This window comes from Cervus elaphus, chromosome 14, assembly GCF_910594005.1.
Source record: "Cervus elaphus chromosome 14, mCerEla1.1, whole genome shotgun sequence".
NCBI lineage: Eukaryota > Metazoa > Chordata > Mammalia > Artiodactyla > Cervidae > Cervus > Cervus elaphus.
Window position 1 is genome coordinate 6,531,272 of NC_057828.1, and position 19,343 is coordinate 6,550,614.

At 56.8% G+C, this 19,343-nt stretch overlaps 1 protein-coding gene across 23 annotated transcripts in view; it reads left to right on the forward strand.

The window, feature by feature from the left end:
• NFASC (neurofascin) overlaps positions 1–18,368 on the forward strand; it is a 197,746-nt gene extending 179,378 nt beyond the window's left edge. For all 23 annotated transcript variants that reach the window (XM_043923838.1, XM_043923844.1, XM_043923850.1 and 20 more), the window contains 3 exons: positions 7,152–7,283; positions 9,623–9,692; positions 12,388–18,368. In XM_043923838.1, coding sequence (XP_043779773.1) covers positions 7,152–7,283; positions 9,623–9,692; positions 12,388–12,619 — 434 coding nt within the window. In that variant the 3' untranslated portion in view covers positions 12,620–18,368. The remainder of the gene's footprint in view (positions 1–7,151; positions 7,284–9,622; positions 9,693–12,387) is intronic.
• Positions 18,369–19,343: the final 975 nt, after the last annotated feature.

Consider the following 19,343-nt stretch of genomic DNA (forward strand, 5'->3'; position numbering starts at 1 on the left):
ACAGGACCAGGTCTTTACCCCAGAATCTTCCCAGGAACCAAACCAAGGATCAGCATGTATGGCATTGCCTTGCCACTTAAACACTCAAATCGTTGTTTAAAAACTCCAAAGTGTGTTACCCAAATTGTTTGCAGCTTTGTTTTAGTTTCACTTTGCCCCAGGTTTGTCAGGCTTAAAAGTAGTTGACCTTTTGTTGCACTGGGGAGGAGAAACTTTCCAGTCCTAGAAGAGCTCTGGATCTTTCAGGGCTTCAGCTGTGGCTGGAGAAGCTGCTTCATTTGTACCAAACCAACAGGGAAACTGGGGCTCAGTAAACAAGGTTCAGAAATCTCTATTGGTCAGGGTGGCTGGCAGTCTGGAGACTGAGGGCCCTTGCTTGTCTGTTTGTGTCTCTTTAAAATCAGCCGGGCGAGCTGGCCAAGGGGCTGCTTTGCTAAGCCCTGGGGAAAGGATGAGTTTGGGGAAAGAGAAGAAAGGACCAGTCCCTGCCCTCAGGCATGTCTCAGGGCGAAAGGAAAGAACACACCATGGTTTATGTGAAGTTCTAAATGTGGACCTATGTGTCTATCACTCCTCCTGCACCTGGCTTGAGGAGGCTGATCCTGGTGTCTTCATCTCGAGAGTCTCAGCCCGTGTGTGTAATGCCTCCCCCAACCCCTTCTGGCCTGGTCCCTCCCGGTCTGGGTGTCCCGGCCTCCTCCCTGTGGCTCTGCCTGTTCCGCGCACGTGCATGTCCATGCCATCAAGACATCAAGACTCAGGGAGCCTCAGAGTCCTACTGCCTGCTTGAGGCTAACCAGGCCAGCTCGGGCAGGAAGTCTGCAAGTAGCCAGGTCATCCTGGGAGCCAGGCCAGGAGACTGGACAGTTGACTGACTGAAGCAGGTGGCTGGACTCTGTCTGACCCAGTCAGTCAGGGTTCCAAGCTGTTGCTCACTGGTACATGCGTTTGCTTTTGCTTTGTTACAAACTTGAGTCCAGCTCAGAGACAGAAAGCAAGGATGAGATCTGATGATAGGGTTCCATCCTAGGGAATGCAGCAAAAGCCAGCTCAGCCTGCTTGCAGCGCTTGTCTTCGCCCAGTGCTGGGGGCTGTGGGTGTGGGTTGGGGAGAAGGAGCCAGAGGGGAAGGACCAGTCCCTGCCCTCAGGAACGCCCCAGTCTGCTCTGATGTCCCAGCATTCCATGCAAAGAAAAACAGTGACAGTGATGGACGATGCACTTCTGAACACTGACTCAGATGTTCATTTCTCCTTTCCTGTGGTTGCTATGGAGAGGCTGACCCCGTAGCTTGCTTTCAGGGTGAGTGAGGCCTGCAGCGCTCGCATGTGTCCCCACCTCCTCCCCACGCAAGCTGGAGAGCGCAGGCTCGTGACCCTTGCTCTGGGCACTTACTGCTCCCTTTCCTCACGGGCTGGCTGGAAATGACTATGTGCAAACCACATAGAGAAGAAAAATACTTTTATTTTCTAAATGTCGTGTGTGCCTGTGAGTGTGTGTCCAGATCCTCTGAAAACACACAAAGGAGTGGGTGTTCACAGAGCCAAGTTCGCACAATCATCTCCCAGGTCCCTGTGTCTCATCAAGTTTATGACCATCTTGGGGCCCAACCACTGGTCTTTAGACAACCACAGGCTATCACTTCTGTCCATAGACTCAGACATGTTACAATGGTTCATGCAGGAAACGGAAAAAAAAAACCCACAAGGAATGCTCACAGGCTCCCTGACTCTCACCAGAAAGATCCCACGTGGGAAGTTAATCACTTTCTTGAAGCTTTTGAAGCCAAGGAGACCTGAGGGGCCCCAGCACATAACCCTGGATTCCAAGAGACCTGTCAGCTCTCACATTCTGGAGCAGGCTGGATGGGGAGCTGATGGGCCCAGCAAGACAAACAGCAAACTGCCTTAGGCCTCAGGGATGTGGGAGGAGGGACGTTAGGGGCCCACCTGTGGTCGGCCTCTTGCTGCTGTGCTGGGAGAAACCCAGGATGGAGTGAGGTGAAGATGGAAAAGTGTAAAATGACGTGTAAGTGAGAGCAGCCCCGCCAAACTGCATTTGAAGAAAGCCCATCTCTGTCATATTTGTTCATCCACCCTATTTCTGAAATACAATTTTTCTGCCTGCTTTGAGTGACTGGCCTCTCTCCGATGATCAGACCAATTTCCTCTTGATGAGCGTGAAGAGTTAAGGGAACTGTCTGCTTTGCAAGTGAACTACACATTTCCGAGCAGGGTTGTAGAGTATGGTTGTGGAAGGCACACGAAGTGTGGCCTCTAGGCCAGAGTAGGAGGTATCAGAACCTGTGTGTCCCAGTGAACGGGTGCTGCCCTGGGTTCCGTTAGCTCCAGCAAAGGTAGTAAATGTAGGTATTCACTGATCTTGGGATGTTGCTCTTACTGTGACCATTAGGGATCTGGAAACATGTTGAATGGATTGATTAAGAATGGTCTTGGCAGACAAATGCAACTGCCCTGAAGCCCTGCAAAAATGCCTCCTCCTTTCAGAGTCTGTGCGGTCATGTGAGTGAGATTGTGTCCTAAATTTCTTTTGGTTCTTGAGAAACTAAATCATTTTGGTGGAGTCTGATTGAACCCACCTTACCCCAGATTCCGCTGGGTTTTTTGTTTCTTTGTTATTGTGTATCATTGACATTGATTAGTTTTAGGTATACAACATAATCGTTTGATCTGTGCAAAATGATTATCACTACAAGTTTAGTTAACACCCGTCACCAAACATAGTTACAAAATCTGCTTGATTTTGAAGAGCCTTGTGTGTCCAAACGTCACAGGAAATTCTTTGATCTTTTCAGTGAGGACTGAAAGGAACATTTGAACTTTGCATGGTGATGTCAGGAATGGAAAGCTGTATTTAATTAGTAAATTTCTCATATGGCCACCTTCCCTGGAATTGTGCCTTTCTTTCCCAAGAGAAAGGAGTCTCATGGGAGACAGCTGTCAGCAAGACAGTGGAGCAAACAGGTCACTGCAGACATTCAGACCAACTTCTTTGCAAAAAGTGGGAACCACGGTTCAAACATAAGTTGAAGTGACTCCTTCATCCCAGCGCCCAGGTGGCATGTGGTGAAGCCAATATCCTTGTGACCCCTCAACTGGTATCAAGAGAAAATGAAAGAGATAGCCCATGTTAACCTCAGTGGTGGTGGTGGTGGTTTACTTGTCCCAAGTCTTGCAACCCCATGGACTGTAGCCTGCCAGGATCCTCTGTCTATGGGGTTTCCCAGGCAAGGATGCTGGAGTGGGTTGCCATTTCCTTCTCCATAGTTATATTAGGATTAAATTGGTCAGTAGTCAGTAAGTAGTCAGTGATGACTTGTTAGGTGACCAGCATCATGCTAAGGACAAGGGGGCTCAAAGGATCCCCAGGTCTCCAGGCTTTGTAATACCCTTGGACATCAGAACCCAGGAAACAGCAATTAAATGTTGCACCATGTCGAGTAAATGGGGTTGAAATTGGAGTTTAAGAGACTGCTATGAGCTGGAGGAATGGGAGATTCAGGAAGGAGGGGGCCGAACGTGGAAAGGGGAAGGACAGGAAGGGTGGCCGTCCAGGCACACTCTGGGGCAGGGTGGGGAGGGTGCGGAAGGGAAAGATCAGAGCACCTGACTTGACGGCAGTGTTCTAGAAACAACAGCATGATGTATCATTGTATCCTTGGAGTCTGACGAACACAGTGGTGAGCGGAACCCTTTAGAACTGGGTAGTAACGTGGCTACGGGAGGCGTTTTGGAAGGAGTAGACGATAGCACTTAGAGGTGAGTTGTGAAGGCGCTGGCAGAAGCAGGGGGTGGATGGATGATCCAGGGAGATGTCAGGTGCAAGCCCTGGGCTCACAGTGTGGAACTGGCTAGAAGGACAAGGAGAGACGAAAGACGTTTAGAAAGGCATGGCCGGAGGAGAGGTGAGAATTGGAGGCCAGGGTGTTGCGGTGAGTTTGGGAAAGACGCCCTTGGTGATGGTGGGCGAGCACTGAGTGCAGCGGGCTTTGAGGCCAGCACGTTGGGGCGCAGAAGGGAGTTGGCAGGAACTGGCGATGATGGCAGAAGGTTGAAGAGTTTACCTGTAAGAGGACAGTGTGCGCACGAGAGCCAAAAAGTCTGGCAGCTTCCTCAGAGATGTTGTCTTAAAACAGGGAGCTTCAGCCTGTTTAATGGAGAAAGGGAAGAGGCAGCACAGGGGAAGAAATTGAAAAGTGCTAGAGTTTTCAGAGATCCTTACAGGACTGGGCCACCAAGGAAGTGAGGTGTTGGGTCCCTGCAGAGGGGAGAGATGAGAGCCCCGTCAGGAATGGAAGGAGACAGTTGTAGAGGCTGTGACGCTTCGGTGGTCTCCAGTGTGGAGCAGGTGAGCGCGACACCAAGACGCAGACTGGGGGAGAGGGCCACGAGATCAGCGGGAGCAAGAGGGGGAGCAGCCAGGGGAGCGGAAGGGCGGCCAGGCTGCGTGGAGGTCCTGGTGAAGTCTGACTCCGTGCGTCTGTGACGGGCCTGGTTTGCATCTTAGCAAAGCTCACTGTAAGAGCAGAAGAATGCAGTAATTGCCAAGGGGACCCTCAGCTGGCAACGGAGTCAAGCGCCGGCGCAGGTGACGCAGAAGGGAGGGCAGCGTGGAGCCCGAGAGAGGCAGAGCCCCACCGGGCCGGGAGGCTGAGGGGGCGGGCCACGGGAAGGAAGCCGAGGAGCAGATGGGAACCGGGTGCCTTGTGTTCCCAGCTCTGGCCCAGCCCTGGGGGACGACAGTAAGCCTGACAGTCCCTCCTTCGAGGAGCTTACCTTCTGAGTGGAGTGGTGAAGAGCACAGACTCAAACCGGACAGCCTGGGGTCACAGCTCAGTTAGTTGCCTCACCTGTGAAATAGGGTAATAGTACAAATCCACCTTTATGCCTTTTCATACTGTTCATGGGGTTCTCAAGCCAAGAATGTTGAAGAGGTTTGCCATTCCCTTCTCCAGTGGACCACGTTTTGTCAGAACTCTCCACCATGAAACATCCATCTCTGGTGGCTCTGCACAGCATGGCTCATAGTTTCATTGAGTTACACAAGGCTGTGATCCATTTTGGTTAGTTTTCTGTGATTGGAGGCCATGGGCTGCAGTTCTTGCTTCTTCTTGAGGAGAAGGGATGACAGAGGATGAGATGGTTGGATGGCATCACTGACTTAGTACATACAGTTTGAGCAAGCTCTGGGAGATAGAGGACAGGGAATCTGGGGTCACAGAGTCGGACACGACTTAGTGACTGAACCACAAATCCACCCTGTGGGACTGTTGTGAGGGTTAAACTAGATAATCGTGAGAAAGGGCTTTGAGCCGTGTCAGCCCATAGGAAGTGCTTAGAAGTGTAAGCTGTTAGCAGTAGTAGTATAGCCAGTTGTTATAAGTGCTATGAAAAGGGCAAATTCAATCCTGCAGATAGAGTGGCTGGGTGGGAAAGAGCTTTGTCTTAGCTGGGAAGGTCCAGGAAAGCCTCTCTGAAGAGATGACATTTGCTGAGGCCGCCGTCTGCAGACAGAACATCAGATGGAGAGGACCCTGAGGCAGGCGTGCGAGCGGCTGGGTCAGCCGGAGCGGCCAGGGTGGGCGGAGAGGCCGGGGTGTCTGGAGTGGCCAGGGTGATGGGAGACAGGACTTATGGAGCCTGGCGGGTCAGGATAAGGAGTAGAGGGGTTTTCCTAATGGTCTCAAGAAGCATTGGAGGAGGTTGAAGTGAGGAGGTAATCTGACCCTATGTGGGGCTTGGGAAGACCTCTCAGATCTTGTGTGGGACATAGCCTGTGGACGCAAGGGTGGGACTTCCCCCACAGCACCCGGGTCAGCGTAGTCATGGCCATGTTGTTATGGAACTTTCCATCCCGGAGTGCCTGGGCAGCCAGAGTGCAGAGAGAGGGGAAGGTCTTGTTCATCGTCTTCATTGTTCATTGAGACCCATCTTGATGCAAGGTCCTTGGCTGGACGCTGAGAACACGGTGGAGACAGTTTCTCTGCCCACGAAGAGCAAAGGGTAGGCCACACCTGGATACCTGCCCCGCACGATGGTGTGATGCAGACCTTGGGGTGCACCTGGGGGTCCCGTCGCTGTGCCTCTCCCCTAGGAGGCCCGGAGCCTCGGCTTGGGCTGCATGGCTCCCAGCACTCCCACCATTGTCTGGGTCTCCCAAAGGCTGCTCCGCCGGCTCTGCCTGCCCGGGGGTTCCCTGCGGTCTCCTCTGTCCCTCATCCTGCCTGTCCTCCAAGTTATGGTTTCCATGGAAGGCTGCATCTTTTCTTCTTCAGTCTGCAGACAGGAAGAGGGCAGGTGACTCCTATGCACCCCACCCCTTCCCGTCTCTGACCTCAGTCATGGGTCCTCCAGGACACCGTCAGACGTGCCTCCGGTCTCCAGGCCCACGCAGCTTGCCCCTGGAGTTGTGAGGGGGTCTCCCGCTTTGAGACAGGCCTCCCCGTGTCCAGGCAGGGATAGCAAAGGGCCGTCTGTCACAGGGGTCTCCACATGGGGTGTGCTGAAGGCATGGCCCCTCCACTGGCCCGCCTGAGGTGCCCGTGCGGGGACGTGCTTGCTGTTAGCCGCAGTGCAGTTGGAGAGACGCGAGGGGGCATGGGGCGCCCTGGACTGCACCCCGTCCGTGTCCCGCTTTGGGGACAGGTCTCTGTCCCAGTGTCTGTGCCGGCCTGCGAAGGTGTTCCCCCAGGGGTGTGCGTGTGACCGCGGCCCCATTCCCGGGGGGGCAGCGCGCCAGGTCAGCCCGCCTCATTCACAGGGAGTCACAGTCGATCCCTGGCCTTCCCTCCTTCCCCACCAGGCTGTGCCCGGCCAGTGTTTACAAGAATGCCAGTGCCTCAACCTTAGGACAGTTCTCTTCCCAAAGGACCTGCTCAGCCTTCTGCTGCTTATTCTGTCCCCTCTGCTCCTTCCTTGTGCCTCTTTCCTGACCTCTTGCCCTTGCCTTTTTAATGACCGTCTCTTCGTCCCTGGAGCGGGGTGGTTTGAGCCAGAGGGCTGCCGGGTGGGAGCGGTAGGCTGCAGGAGGACCCTGGCCATGAACTAGCTGCAGTTCTGCCTTCCGCTCCCCTCCTTGCCTGCCGCCTTGTGAACCACTCACTCACGTGTGTGCCTCTGGCCTCCCCCGCAGCCTACACCAACAACCAGGCGGATATCGCCACCCAGGGCTGGTTCATCGGGCTCATGTGTGCCGTCGCCCTGCTGGTGCTGATCCTGCTCATCGTCTGTTTCATCAAGAGGAGTCGCGGCGGCAAGTACCCCGGTAAGATGTGTCCGAGGAGCCGGCTCAGGGGACAGGGCCAGTAGGCTCTCCTGTGAGTCGCCGGGTCCCCTGATGGGGGGCACTATTCTCTCAGCGAGCACAGCCCTTCCCCAGGCTGGGACTTACGGTCCTCTTGCCTGTTCTTTGCATCGTAGAGTTGCCAGAAAGCACTTGAGTTAATTAAGCTCCCCTGAGGTGGGGGGATGGAGCAGTCCGGGCAGCCAGAGAGGGGATGGAAGGAACCCTGGCTCCCATTAAGAGTGACCTTCCCACCCCTGGACTCACCACCCATCTGCTCGGTAATTGGCTTTTTTCAGCCTGAATCTCATTAGGATCCTGTATCCCAGGGAAGGAGAGAGGAGAGATGCTTTTCTGTAACCATGAGAAAGCGAGACTGGAGGGAGGAGAGGTCTGGACGGAAGCGGCACGCACAGGAGAGAGGCTGTGGAGTGGGCTCTCGGCTCCCGCAGCGCGCAGCACGCGGGGTTGCAGTCACAATACCCCAACAGGGGGGCAGAGGCCCTACGTGAGAAGCAGGAGGGGCATGGTGGGGGGGTGGCCTGCACCGAGAGGAACCCCACCCCTCGCCAGTCCTTGAAGGGCTTTGGGCTTTCCTTGAGTCCCAGAGAGCTACTTCTGTTGTGTGGCCTGAAGACCCTCCAGCCCAGACGAGCCAAGGTCACGGACAAGGACCTCTGGCTTTTTTGTTTCTGGAAATATTGATTGTTCTTCAGACAGGGACGAGAAAGCCATCTGTCTGTGAGGGGGTGGGAAGGGCGACAGGAGACAGGATAATGGATGACCCTGAGAGCGAAAGTCCAGCTGGACTGCAGGACGAGATTGCTCCCTGCCCCCAGAGCCGTCACCAGGCACACCCCGCGCTCTCCAGGTGCTGGCTTCTCCCCACCTCTGTGAACAAGTCCTCCTCCACGATCCCCTGAAACTCACCCCAGAGAGAGGAGATTCTGTTTTACTTTCTTCCTCTGGCCCACGTGTTCTCAGACCCTAGGATTCTGAAGGACTCCTTGAAGGACTCCTTCAAGTCAGGAACGGCAGGAAAGTATACTTCATTATTGGTGAATGATGGAGAGGGAAATGGCAATCCACTCCAGTATTCTTGCCTGGAGAATCCCCATGGAGAGAGGAGCCTGGTGGGCTACAGTCCATGGGGTTGCAAAGAGTTGGACAGGACTGAGGGACTTAGCACTTAGCATGCACATTGGTGAGTGATTCCTTCACTTTGTTGTGCTGTGTTGGAATTGTTTTTCTTCTGTAAGAGTGAGGAAGGGCGGCCTTTCTGATCTCACTCCTTGTTCAAGGTGGAACTGGGACACCTGAGAATTGATCAGATAACTCTGGACCTTCCTCTGCCCATTTCAGAAAGTTCTTCTTAGAGTTAAGCTCCTTACATCAAGAAGATGAATGAACCAGGAGCTGTGAGACCAGGGCTCCAGGGTCCACTCTAAACTTTGTTTAGTTGCTAACTGTTAATGTGACACTTTCCAGACCTCAGCTTGCCTCCGCTAAAATAGGGGTGATTATCCTGCCTTGTACCTCAAAAAGAAGCATAGTCATTCACCCAAGTGTCTGCGGTGTGCCAGTCCTTATGCTGGGGGTTCTAGAAGAAGTGACCGCTCCGTCAAGGACCGTGCAGCTGGTGCAGTAGGAGGGTCACAGCACAAGACAGGACCTGGGAGGAACGCTGACCCTTCACGGAGGGGTGTGGGAAAGGGGAGTCGCGCAGACAAGTGGGGTCCCAGTTAGGAGAGCACCTGCCATTGCAGGGGCATCTACAGTGTGTCCTCTCTGCCCAGCGCACTCTCCTAGGAGCTTTGAAGAGACACACAGTCCCCACCCTCAAGAAGAGAACTGGCATTCTACTATGGGCGTCATAAATGTGCACAAGTAATTGTAATTCAGAGCAGGATTAAGAAGGTGCCAAGGAATTCCCTGGCAATCCAGTGGTTAGGACTCTGTGCGAAGGAGTGCCGGAGGCATGGGTAGGATCCCTGTTCAGGGAACTAAGATCTCGCTTGCCACACAGTGTGGCAAAGAAGAAAGTTGCCAAGAAAAGGACGGCATCCATTAGGTGTCTGGGGGACGACCTCATGGAGAGGTTGAGGCGAGCCAGGTCAGGGAAGATTTCAGTGGTCAGTGGAGATGATGGCAAGGAGGCGGCAGAATTAGCTTGGAACCTGCTTAAATGCGGGAGGCAAGAACCAGAGGGCATGGGTGGTGCTGTATTGAGGAGGAGAGGTATTGAACCCAGAGGCCGCATCTTTGGCTGTACCTAAGGGCCAGTCATCACCTCTGTGTCTTTGTTTCTCTTCCTGACCAAGTGCGAGAAAAGAAGGATGTGCCCCTTGGCCCTGAAGACCCCAAAGAAGAGGATGGCTCCTTCGATTACAGGTGTGTGGTCCCCTTCCCTCCTGCTCACGCACAGCACCCTGTCTGCTGGGTTTTCCTTCCTGCCCTCAGAGCTGACAGCTGGGCTCAGAGGCCACCGCTGGATGTCCTCCCATCCCGCTGTCACCTCTGCCTGTGGCGGGAGCACCGCCCAACACACTCACACTCATTTGATGAACCGCGTTTTATTCATCCGGCTGCACAACTCAGGCTTATTGTGTTCTTTGTGTGTGTGTTGCCACCTTTTTGCTCTGAAAGCAAGCCCCAGGCTCCCTCTTGCTGTGAAATGAGCTCTGCTCTCAGCTTCCCATCTGCCTGTACCCCACTCCAGCCCTGAGAATGGTGACGACACGGGCAAGCTGTATTATGTGTGAGACTCGGGGGGTGAGGGATGCAGGGAGCAGTGTTCTGGGCTTTTCCCTCAGGACCTAGAATGAATCTCTGGGCTGCAGCCTGGAATGGGCCTTGGACTGCGTTTGGTCTGGCGCCTGTGTTGTCCCCAACGAGAGGACCAAGGCCCAGGCTGGGAAGTGTCTGGCGGCTTATAGACTGTCTGTCTGTCCACTCTCTGCATCCTCATAAGCCTCCCAAAGGGCAAGCATGAGGGGCCCTTCCCCGATGGTCCTCAGCACCCCTCGTGGGGCCCAGCTTCCCCGCGGGCCGAGGGTCCTTCTCTGGCCATGAGTCCCAGAGGGCCTGGACCTTCTCTCCCCAGACCCTCAGTGCAGCCCGAGGCAGCGTGAGGGACGGGCCCAGGGACCTGTGCTGGGAGAGCCACTTCCTCGGGGACCTCTCTTCCCAGACACCACAGTTGCTGGGTGAAAGTGTCTGCTTCCTCCCCACTCCCACCCCCAGCCCCACTGACTCTGAGGCTGGAGACACAAATACCGGTGCATGCACGCACGTGGTTACACAGCACACACACACACACACACACACACACACACCCCTCGGCTGTGGCTCTGGGGGGCCTGCAGCGTCCCATCCTGGAGCCCCACTTGGATGAGTCCAAGAGTCAGAACTTGGGAAGGGCCAACATAGATGTGTTAGAGGAGAAACCAGGTTCCCGGGCGGGACAGGCTGGGGTGCAGGCTCACCCTGGTCTGTCCGCCTGGTCCTCAGAGGTCTTCTGGAAGGGAGGCGAGTGGGTGCCTAGACCAGGGGTCACAGTCGTTTCCCGGATGTAGGTCCTGTTTCCCCACCAGAACCTGACACAGCGAAGACTTCCCCCACTGCCCCAACGCCCACTGGGCCAGCCTGTCTGGTGACTGCATGCAGCTCGGGAGCGTGGAGTTCACAGGAATCACACAGACACAGTCAGCACGGCCCTGCAGCGGGAGTGGGGAGCCCTGGGGAGAGGGTGCCTGTGAAACAGAGTGGCAGGTGGGGTGAGGAGCTTGGTCATTAGAATCTGCTGCTGGTTTTCAAAACATGAATTTCACCCCCTGAACAAAGATAACGTAACCCTGGAGACCCACTCCCTCTCAGCTGCCCCTCCCGCAGCCCTGCCGTCAGTTAGGCCAGGAGACAGGACCCCTGTCGCCCGGCGCGGCGGCGGGGGCTGCTAGCTTCCCGCCTGCTGGTGCCCAGCTCCTCTGCTCTGGTTCGCAGCCCTCCCCGCGGCCGGCAGCTGCCTTTGCCCGGCACCGTGGCAAGAGCTCCCTTCCCACTCTGGTGACATCCAGACGGTTGTTTGCCCCAAGCACAGGGACGGCTAGGTGTGGCCTGGGGCAGAGGAGCGGGCTGCCGGGTGTCTGCTCAGCCTGCCGGGACCTCTCTGAATTGCAGCACCTGGTCCCCGCCTCGGGGGATGGGATGCGGTGCCAGAGCAGATGCCCGCCGCCCCGGCGTGTCTCCCTCCCTGGGGGCACAGCAGGCACCCCAGCGGGCAGATGCCACTGTAACTACCAGCTCTCTCTGCGTGAGAGGAGCTTAAGGGCAGGGCCTGCAGAGCCTCCGAGGGAGCTGGGCACAGTCCTCTGCGCCTGGCTAGTTTTGTCTCTGATTGCTGGCCCTCCTGTCTCATACACACACCCTCAAGCCTCCGTCCACTAGCCCTGAAATGGCAGCATCTTTTTGTGGATAAACCACAGCAAAGGGTAACACTGCCAAGAAAGAAAAGAGGAAAGGCAGGGAGGGGTTTGTCTCTCAGGCTCGGACCCTCGCTTCTTGCCAAGGGCAGTCTTTCCAGGAGAGTCACAGATCACAGAGTCAGAGCTACATGAACGCTCTTGATGGCAGGACTAAGGCCCAGTGAGAAGGAAGGACTTGCCCAAAGCCACAAGGACACACTCGGGACCAGAGCTCGGAGTCCTTGACCCCTTTCTTTGACCCTTCCTGTCCCACCGGTCCACAAGCAGTTCCCTCCGCCTCCTGGGGGGGTGGCTGCTTCTGCCTGCTTCCACCCCAGAGAGCCAGCAGCCCAGCCTCTCAGAAAAGACCCCCGCCCAGGCGTCCAGGAGTGTGGGCCCATCCCGGCCCCGCACCGGCCTGCCCCTCTGCCTGGAGAAGTGTCCTCTCTCGGCCACAGCTTCCCTCTGCAGACCTGGCCAGACAGGGCCGACGGGGCTGGGTCATCCCGGGGTCCGGTCCTCTGAGCAGCAAGTGCCTGGCGAGAGGCTGGAGGCCCTCTCCCTTCCGGGCGGGGCTTGGGCGGCGCTGGGTGGGCTGGCTCTGATCCGCTGTCTCTCCCGGGCAGTGACGAGGACAACAAGCCCCTGCAGGGCAGCCAGACGTCCCTGGACGGCACCATCAAGCAGCAGGAGAGCGACGACAGCCTGGTGGACTACGGCGAGGGCGGGGAGGGCCAGTTCAACGAGGACGGCTCCTTCATCGGCCAGTACACAGTCAAGAAGGACAAGGAGGAGACGGAGGGCAACGAGAGCTCGGAGGCCACGTCGCCGGTCAACGCCATCTATTCTCTGGCCTAACGGAGCCTTGCGGGCACAGCCGCTACTCTGCAAGCAGGAGGAGGGGAGAGGGGGAGATGAGCCGCCGCAGACCTGCCCCAGAGCTGCCACCACCTTCAGGGACGGGGGGACAGCACGAGAGGCTGCCGAGCCGTGAGGACCGGCGACCGCCCAGCTGACCACAAGCCCCCTCCCGATGACCCCCCGGTGCCACCTGTGGGCAAGCTGCTGCCTCGGCTCAGCTCCGCTGGAGGGAGCCCCGGTCTCTCGCTCAGCCTCACAGTCACCCCAGGCCTCCGCCACACTGCCCGCCCCCGACCTCCACACACACACTCACCAGTTTTCTGTTGGTTACAGTCCTTCTCGTTGTCTTTATCTTTGCTCTGAGTCTTCCCCCTGCAGACCCAACATCTCCATTTTCTTTTCCCTTTGAAGAAATGTCCCTGGAGAAAGAAATGATAGGCGGATTCTCCCCCAGGAAACTGCAAAGATAGGCAAAAAGGATTGCTCTGTAATCGAAGGTACAGAAGACCTATAGTATTCAAACCGCTGCTGGGCCCACGTATTTCCCAAGGATGCCTTTCTCGTCACATGCCTCCCCAGGCCCCCAACCCCTCCGCCTCAGCCTTGTCAGCTGCTGAGCTTGGGCTTGGCTCCTTTCTGGGAAACGACAGTATTTTTGGCAGGGAGGAAGAGGGGGGTCAGGCCTCCTTCAGCTGGGGGGGTGGGCTTACCTCTTGCTCCTCGCTCTCACCCTGCCCCTTGCTCTGGAGCATCCAAGACAAAAGCTGTGCTGACTGAAGGAGTCTGAGGAACAGCAGTGGGCACCAAGGCGAAGGACTTTGGCTCCAGTGACCGTGTACCTCAAGCAGAGGGAAGCCAGGCGTCTGGTCCCTGGGGAGCCGTTCGCACCCCGAGAGAGAAGGGAAAGGCTGGGTTTGGACTGCCTTCCTCCTCCTCAGTGAGACTCAGGATGTGGGGCAGAGGACCACGCCCCCCGCATCCAGGGTGGGGGCTGCCCCCCACCCGGTCAGGGTCTGTGCTGCTGCCCCCCGGGAGACAGACCCCACGATGCGAAGGCTGTGCTGGTGTGCCTGGGGGTGGAGCAGCACTCCCCTTGGGTGCCTGGCTGGTAGCCTCTCCTCGGTCGGCTCTGTGTGATGGTGAACCTGGTGTTTTATGGTGTGTGGATGGGGCACGGCTGCCCCCAGGACTGAGCCTGTGTGTCCGTTCCTTAGGGTGTTCACGTATCAGGAGCCCCCGAAGGACCGCGGTACTCAGTGCTGCAGAGAGCCTGGCAGCGCTCTTCGTATGCCTTATGCAGCTCTGACCTGTCCCTGCAGTTCCCAGGTCCCCAGCCCCTCCCTGCAAGCCTTGAAGTCTCCAGTGACGCCTGTCTCAAGGAGAGTGGGGCGGCCTATGCAAGCGTCCCAGCAGAACCGAAGCAGCCACTCAACACGTGCCCCAGACGGAGACACTCGCAGACCTGCGGTTCTCAGAGACCCAGGGCTCTGCCTTCATCCTCCCCACCTATTCCATTTTGAAACCAAAGGTACCTAGCCTCAGACAGAGAGATCTTGAGCCTAAGAGTAGCCCTTCAGCGCTGGTGCAGCTAGAGCTGCTTTTAGGAGGGTGGAGCTGACCCCCAGAGTGGACCGCCTGCCACAAACACAGCCTCTGGCTGCTTGCCAGGGCTCCTGGGCAGGAGCAGTGCTGTGTCCTTCAGAGACCTTATTTAAGCTTTGTTTGCCACACCTTTAAGCCACAAAGGTATTAGCAATGCTTGCATCCCTTACTGGTCAGTTGAAGGTCAAGCCCCTAGACACGTGTACTGTGCAGATAAGAAAAGGTAGCCCCGAGCCGCACCAGCTGTGCCGTTTGAACCCGTGGGCAGGCAGGTACCCGCTGCTCCGAGCCGCGGGAGGTGTGCAGGCAGGAGGCCTGAGGCGGCTCTCATGGTCAGAGGGACCGTGTGACCGGTAGGGGCCAGGAGCTAGCTCAGGGGTGCCCTCCCCAGGCTTCCACCCCTCACCTGCCTGGATGCCGCTGGGCATTCCTGGAGCCTGGGCAGGGAATGCCAGGGAGGTGTGCCTGTGTGCTGGATTCTAGGAAACGCTCTGGCTGTGAGCAGAGCAGTCGTTTCTCAGGCCTCCGCATCGCTCTGCACTCGCGCTGGAAGCAAGCTCTGCAGGCAGGGTGGACGGTGAGCTGTCGTCATACCGTCCCCCTGCCTCAGGAAAGTCCTTCTTCACACGACCCGTGACAGGGGAAGGGGTTCTGCTCCCAGAGGGTCGCGGGGGCGGTGAGCCCTCAGCCTGCCTCTGCGCTCTGTCCGTGCCCTGCCAGGCGTGCCCCTCCTTGTGTGCGAGGACGGCGCCGCCAGCCCCCGTGCGCGCTGCTGTGCGGAGAGGCGTGCACCGCGTGACCGCCGCCCTCCTGGCAGGCGGGGGCCCGGAGGGCTGTGTGGGCCGCGGGGTTAGGCCGAGGAGCGTCCATCTGCCATGGAGCCCACCCAGCTCAGCCAGAGAGCAGTATTGCCCAGCGCTCCCTGCCAAGCGGGGTGCTCAAGAGCCACCCCGAACATCCCCACCGCAATGCCAGGAGAGGTCCACCGCTGGTGCTTCGACCCGCCTAGCCGCGGGCAGGAGAGGGGGCGGAAGTGAAGACCGTTTCCGGCTCCGGAAATCCCCGGCCCGAGTCCCCACCCGCCCGCTGGGCTTGGCCACGGCGTCTTGTGCGCTCAGCCGTCCGTCCGTCTGCTCCGCAGATGCGCGGGAGCAGCTGGCCTGAGCCCTGGAGACCATGGTGACGGGCAGCCGCGGCCCCTGTCCTCAGCGCTGAGTCTCGTGATAGGCGTCTCTGCATGCTCGAGCCACCAGTGGCTGCAGGCCGAAGGGAAGGTCCTTGCAGGGAGAGCTTGCTTCCCCAGGCTGGGCCAGACGGGAACGGTCCTCCCGGCCGCTCTGCTCCACATCTTGGGGCGGGCTGCCTGATTGTCTGTATCTCGGTGCCTCTGTCTCCCCTAGGCAGTCCCTCCCCTGAAAACCTGTCCCCGCAGAGGGGCACGTGCCCAGCTAAAGGAGCGGGTGCCAGTCTCCAGGGAGCGCACCCCCGCAGGGCCGGGGAACAGCGCCGGCCCCCTGGCCCGGGTCTGGGTGAACTGGCCCCTTGGCCCCTTGCCTTGCCTTTGAGGAAATGGTTGTGTTTGTGCTTGTCCCCTGTCCATCGCCTGGGCCCCCTTCCCAGCAAGTCCCGAGGCCTAGAGAAACGTTCACCCGTCCAAGAGGCTGCCGGGTTGGGAATGCTCTCCCCACGCGGACATCTGTGGCCTGAGCCCAGAGAGCACTTTCATGGTTTCCCTGAACACAGTCAGCCTTAGAAGAGGGCTGGAAACAGATCCGTGGATATTTGTGGCTTTTCCAGCCGAGGGAGGGCTTCCCTGGCTCATACTTGGCACCCACTCGGACACGCACACGCAGCAGACCGAGGCCCCATCGCCGGGCAGCGCTTTCAGGAAGAACAGCACAGAGCATGGCCTTGTCTTGAAGAGGCTGAGCCCACTCCCAGACACGGAGATGAAATGTGAAGGGCTGTGTGGGGAAGTGTGTTGGAAGTGTCGGGGCAGGGGTCGGAGGCTGCCCATGCTGGACCCCGTCTGGGCGATTCCTGTGGGCAAACCCAGGACAGTCTGATCCAAAGGAGAGGGAGTTCTCCCCGGGAACAGCACGGGCAGCAGCTCTCCAAGGCTCTTGGAGCCCTTTGCAGGGTCAGGGCCAAGTCACAGAGCATCCCGAAAAGCCGTGTGACGAGAGCGGCCGGAGTTTCCTACCCTCGCCTCAGCCTTTGCGAGGCTGCTCAGCTAAGGGCTAAAGAGGGGAGGCTTCCAGGCCTCTCACTGGGGGGGCCGGGAGGGCATCTCCATGGGAGGACGCAGCGCACGCTCCCTGTTTGTGATGCCTCGGTCTCTCCGCCAGCAGCCACATAGACTCCTGCCCGTGCTGTGACTCAGCCCCTGGGAAAAGAAACCACCCTGCGGATCCTGGTTGATCACTATGTGGTGGGCTTAAGAGGTGCATAGAGGGAGATCCTTGATTAAAATAAATCAGAGGAGTCAACAAATAAAGCAAAGAGCTTGTAATTATGGGAGGACACTCAGTGGCCTTTGCAGAGCCCAACTCCTGGGCAGCCCCTCCTTTAGGCCAGGCAGGGGCCACCCGAGGGAGTTCATGCCACACTACAGCTGTGCCCAGCCTGCCCAGCCCAGGCCAGGACAGGGCCCTTCCCTCCCTCCCCTACTGAGAGCAGGTTCTGAGAAGGAACGGGAAAGGAGGACAGCCATCCAGGGAAGCCAGACCCCACCACAGGCGTCTCAAGCCAAAACCACTGCCCCCTACCGGTCTATTAGTATTAATGATGGTTTCATCATAAGGATGGAAGTGAGATAGGTACAAAGGTGTCTAGCTTAAACAGGATCAGATTTCAGCGTGCAGAGGAACCACAGAGCTGATCTGATTGAAATGACTCATTGTATGGTAAAACCCAGAGAGGGGAAGGGACTGTCCTCGGTCACACAGCTGGTAAACCGAGGTGCGGTCCAGCCTTGACCTCGGGCCCTCTGACTCCTTGTCCAGTGCTCTTTTGTCTCAGCACAGCTGGAAACAGCGGTGTTTCCACCTTGGACACAGTGATGTTACTTAAGATCTGGCCCACGTTTTTTTCTACTTCTCCCATATCCCCTTATACCTGCACAAATGAAATCACAGGATTTTTCTGAGTCCCAGATCAGTCAGTCTGCGCCAACCGGTGGTGAACCGGTGGTGCTGTTCAGGGGAGACCCAGGCCAGGAGAAGAGGGACCAGCTGATTGGTGCCTGTCACCACGAAGCTCTTGCCTCGTAACACATCGGGCCCCCAGCATACTGCGTCCCTGTGAGAGGGGCCCGGTGGGCTCTGTCCCCTCCACCCTGGCTGCAGGGCTCTGCGGGCGAGCAGGGCCGTGGAAGTTCTGCCCCCGGATCCGGTGGGCCGGAGTGCAGCACATGCAAAGACTTCAGTGAAGCAATAAACACAAAACTCTGGGAGAAGAAATCCAGAATTTTGTGCACGTCTCTTGTTTCTCTTTCAGAAAGGATGCAGGTCAGACGACTCTGCCCTGCCCTCCTCTCTGACCCCCATATTCAGCGTCCTCAGTCAGTGTCGTCCCCTGCCCGGCTCCCAGCTCTCTGCCAACCTCACGCCCCGCTGCACTGAGCCCCGGTCGCCTGTGCCGTGGCTGCGTTCTGTCCTGCCCACCTCCCCACGCTGGGCCCCAGGGGCCTCTGGCCCTGCAGCCTCCCCAGCACACACGTTTTCCAGTTTGTTCCGTTCAGCAGGGAAATCTTTTCCAAATGTCTCCATCCCTTCCCACATACCCACACACCCAAAATTGGTCTGATCTTTTTTTCCCATTGGTTAAATATTTTAACTCACCATGGCACACCTTGTTTTAACCCCTCTCACATCGTGTTCTTTCCTTTTTTTTGAGTTATTTTGCATTAACCAACGTTGTCAGCGACAGATGCGTATCTGAGGGTGTCATGCTCTACCTTCAGCAGGGAAGGCTTCTGGGCCATAGAGGACCATCTAATATGTGGACTTATAAACTGACTGCATGAGCAATGGAAAGGCCAAATTATTCAGAATCTTTTTTTTTTGAATCACTGTAAAAAAAAAAAACTGATTTCTTTTGTATAGAGAACACTAAACGTATAATAAAAGTTGTTCACAATGGATTCTAGCCATGTAATTTGTTCATTTCCTTAGTTGGTGGGCAGAAGAGGGATATTTCGGGGTTAATGACAGAAATGAATCATAGGGGACTTCCCTGATGGTCCAGTGGTTACGAATTCACTTGCCAATGCAAGGGACACAGATTTGAAGCCTGGTCCAGGAAGATGCCACGTGCTGCAGGGCAGCTAAGCCTGTGCACCACTTCTGCTGGCTCAAACCCCAGAGCCTGCACCCCGCAACAAGAAGCCCCACCCCAACCCCAGTGAGACGCCCACGTGCAACAGTGAAGACCCGGTGCAGCCAAAATAAATTTTAAAAAATAAAATTACATGTTAAAAGAAATGAATCATAGGGTTTGTCATGGGCATTAGGCAGCATACACACAGAATTCTGTGATCGCAGCCCCTATCTTTTCTTTATTTGGCTGCACTGAGTCAGTGGTGGCACGTGGGATCTCTGACCTTCATAGCAGCATGCAGGATCTAGTTCTCTGACCAGGGATTGAACCCGGGCCTTCTGCGTGCAGAATGTGAAGTCTTAGCCACTGGACCACCAAGGGCAGTCCCACCAGCCCCCATTCTGGGGTTGGTCATATCCTGGAAAACTTGTTGGCACAGTCTGTGTTTTCAGCATAGGAGTGGTGCGGGAACGTGCTCGGTCCTGGAGACCCCGCTGAGTCACTGCAGCCTCGAGCACACTTCCACACCCCTGCCCCTAGAGGAGCTCCGCGCCGGGCTGCCTGCTGGCCCCTCCGCCTGTGCAGCCCTGCCCTGAGTTGGAGGAGCGCTACCGCATGCCTGGCTTCGTAGCTGTTGCAATTTAATATTGCTGAATTTTAATACTTAATATTAAATATTGAAAGAATGAATAAAACTGCTTAGGACAAACCCAAACCCTCCTGATAGACTCAAAGTCTTGACACAGGGAGCCCAGGGCCAGTGCTCTGTGACAGCCTAGAGGGGTGGGTGGGGTGGGAG